The following is a 3106-nucleotide window of genomic DNA, read 5'->3' on the forward strand; positions in this document are numbered from 1 at the left end:
CAAATTGTAATTGGTTTTTTTGTTGTTTTGAAGGTGCTGTGGAACATCGGAACATGGTCCGACGGAGCTAGAAACACATCTCGCTATGCTGTCTTTTCCAGCTTATGAATGCATCGCGTCTACCTACCTTTGAATATTGAATGCAGCACGATTTTGGAACATATATCAAACATTTCCTTTTTTTTCTCCTGTTTAATTAATAAAAGTATTTGTTCTGAACTGTTTCGATGTTGTTTTATAAGTTTATATGAGGACGTAGGTTGTGACAAATAGTGATTTGCTAATCATAGTATTGCTGCAATGTTACCCCCATAGCATTATCTGTTGACACCAGCTAATGACACACCGTTCATATGCAAGTTGTGTGCTGACATGTTCCCCATTCCAGAAGGGATATAGGATTTTGGTCTGTAAGTTCTTAACTGACACACACACGCTATGTGGGACTTGCCTATATCCCTCCTTGACCTGGAATATGACAGACAGGTCATACAAGTGGTACTAGGCTACTAAGGATGGCGAGGTTCAGAAAAGAAATCATGGATAACCTTCCGGCGCACAGCATTTCCCTTGCTTGCATCTGTCCCTCTGTCCGAGGAGGCAATGTCCACTTCTGGAGGGACTACAATGTCGATGTCAAGGTGATGCTTCAGTGCAATGTTATGAAGCATGCAGCATACAAGCACTATGTCAGCTACCTTTTCAGGGGAGTATTGCAGGGAGCCACCAGAGATGTGCAAGCAGCGAAACCTGCTCTTCAATACCCCAAACGTGCGCTCTATTGTGCATCTTGTTGCAATGTGTGCCTCGTTGTAACGCTTCTCTGCATCAGACCGGGGCACTGCAAGCGGGGTCAGTAGCCATGTTTTCAACCCATATCCAGCATCCCCTGCAGGAACACAACAGTTCATAAGTGTGAGAACATAATATTAAAGGGTCGCAAAATATCCGTAATGAACTTTTCATGTCCTAAGTCACAGCCACCTAACACACATTTACCTATAAGTAGCCCGTTGGTATAGTGACCTTTTCCGCCTTTCACCAGGAAGACGGAAGTGGTCACTAGGCCACCAGGGCACTATAAAGAAATGGCAGTTAGGAATTTCCATGTGTGTTGTTCTATACAGCATTGTTAATTAGTAGTATGTTGTAGTATCAACCACACCAGTAAAGCAAATGTAAGCAACTCACCAAGAAGCCATCCGTTTTGATTCTGCCCCTCTGCAAACTTCCTTCCCAGTGCACTGTTAGACAATATGTAAGAGTCATGGCAGCTCCCTGGAAAACGTGTAACAACATCACGGATCCTAAGGTTAGCATCACAAACCACTTGCACATTCAGCGAGTGTCCCATCTTGCGGTTTCGATACTGCAGTTCTCGATCCGCAGGCGGGGTCAAGGCAACATGTGTGCAGTCTATAGCTCCTAGGACATTGGGTAACCGCGCAATCTTGTAGAAGTCCTGCTTGACCCTCCTCTGTTCTTCTTCCCCTGTGGGAAATGCTATGTGCTGGCGAACGCATTTTTTCAGTGCGTGCAGGACCTGAAACACAGTGCAAATTTTTCGGGATTGGTTATCCATGTTTTATACATTGCAGAAGGAGGGTCGCACAACGATGGAGGAGGGGTGGGATGAGGATAGGGTGTAGCGAAATGCACGCCGCAAAAAACAGGAGTGGGAACTGGATCACGCTCTTCAAAAACTGGGGTTACCATATGGCTCCAGAAAAAGGAGGACAGATTGCGCCAGTCTGGGTTTTACTTCCATTGCTTTCAATGGAAGCAAAACCCACACTGGATCAATGTGTCCTCTTTCTGGAGCCGTATGGTAACCCTATCAAAAACAGACCAGTGATGCTGGATCTGAAGTTTTTACTTTTTAAAATAACTCTTGGATGACAGGGCAAAATGCGTAGTATTACCTGCGAAAGATGTCTTGAAACAGTTGCCTGGTCCACGCCGCTGTTACCCCCTAACACATGCTGGAATGTGCCTGTGGCTAAGAACTGCAGAACAGTAAGCAGCTTAGCAAGGCCAGGCACTGCGTGAGATCTATGTGTGGTTGGGTCAATATCATCTCTAATTTCATGGTACAGTTGATGTATAGCTGTTCTGGTCAAGCGGTAGTCATCCACGATTTTTCTGTCTGACATGTGTTCCAGAACCAGCCGTTGACGAAACACACGTGGGCGGGGGAGCCGGCGTGGGCGAACGTGGACAGGGTGTTGTACAATGGTTTCTGTTACCTCCTCTTCCTGCATGTGGTCATAATCCATGGCAGGGAAAAAGTCCAACTGTGCAAGGAAAAACCCACCATCCATGACTTCTTTTTTCTATTCGCGAGCCGGGGAAACACGAGGACGAACGCTTCTCTATAGAGCGCAAAATGTACGTCATATTTAAGCGCCAAACGAGCAGCCAATCAGCCGGTGCTCCATGGTGGCGCATAAAATAAACGTAACATATTGTCGCTCGTGTACGGCCGCAGGCTTTGAAAGTATTTATTTATAAAGGCGAAAATAGATATATATACTTTTTTTTTTCTTTTTTTTTCTGTGCAACTTATACAGTTGTAACATAACTTTTTTTTTTTGGTTTTTTTTTTTCTGTGCAACTTATAAAGTTGTAACATAACTGTTTTTTTTTTTTTTTTGTGCAACTTTTTTACAGTTGTAACATAATTTTTATTTTTTTATGTGCGATAACTTACAGTTGTAAAATAAATGTATTTGGGCCAACTTTTGTTCAAGGGCGCTGTACGCTGGAGGACAGGTACTGGATAACTTCAGCAAGGTCCGCCAGTGCCTGTCCTCCCATGCGCAGGGTCTGGGCCATGTCCTGGAGCTCATCTGGGGGAAGGTTAATTAGGGGGAGAGGCATATGGGGAGATGTGGCTCGATCTTGCACAGTGGGGAGAGTGGTGGAGGTGCTTCGGTCGCGGGGGGGAGTGGGGAAGGTACATGTCCCACGGGTTACAGTGGGAGGAGGGGGCATGGGAGAGACACTGCGGTTCATAGTTGGGGTGGTGGGGGGGTGGTCGGTAGTGAGGGGACATCACTGTTGTCCTCCCCTGTGAGGTCCACAATGGCACCTGTTACAAAAGACA

At 45.7% G+C, this 3106-nt stretch overlaps 1 protein-coding gene across 1 annotated transcript; it reads right to left on the reverse strand.

Moving 5' to 3' along the window:
* Positions 1-509: 509 nt before the first annotated feature.
* LOC115469003 (putative nuclease HARBI1) lies at positions 510-2351 on the reverse strand. Its single transcript, XM_030201278.1, has 3 exons — positions 1923-2351; positions 1192-1543; positions 510-889 (listed from the first exon to the last, which is right to left on the reverse strand). The coding sequence occupies exons 1-3, from the start codon at positions 2319-2321 to the stop codon at positions 510-512; spliced, it is 1131 nt and encodes a 376-aa protein (XP_030057138.1). The 5' UTR covers positions 2322-2351.
* Positions 2352-3106: the final 755 nt, after the last annotated feature.

Source organism: Microcaecilia unicolor, chromosome 1, assembly GCF_901765095.1.
Source record: "Microcaecilia unicolor chromosome 1, aMicUni1.1, whole genome shotgun sequence".
NCBI lineage: Eukaryota > Metazoa > Chordata > Amphibia > Gymnophiona > Siphonopidae > Microcaecilia > Microcaecilia unicolor.

Excerpts from the sequence above, each read along its gene's own strand:
- LOC115469003 (XM_030201278.1), bottom strand. The coding sequence starts at position 2,321 with ATGGATGGTGGGTTTTTCCTTGCACAGTTGGACTTTTTCCCTGCCATG. Across the intron at positions 1,544-1,922 it reads TTTCAAGACATCTTTCGCAG|GTCCTGCACGCACTGAAAAA; the intron begins GTAATACTACGC and ends ACTGTGTTTCAG. Across the intron at positions 890-1,191 it reads TCAAAACGGATGGCTTCTTG|GGGATGCTGGATATGGGTTG; the intron begins GTGAGTTGCTTA and ends GTGTTCCTGCAG.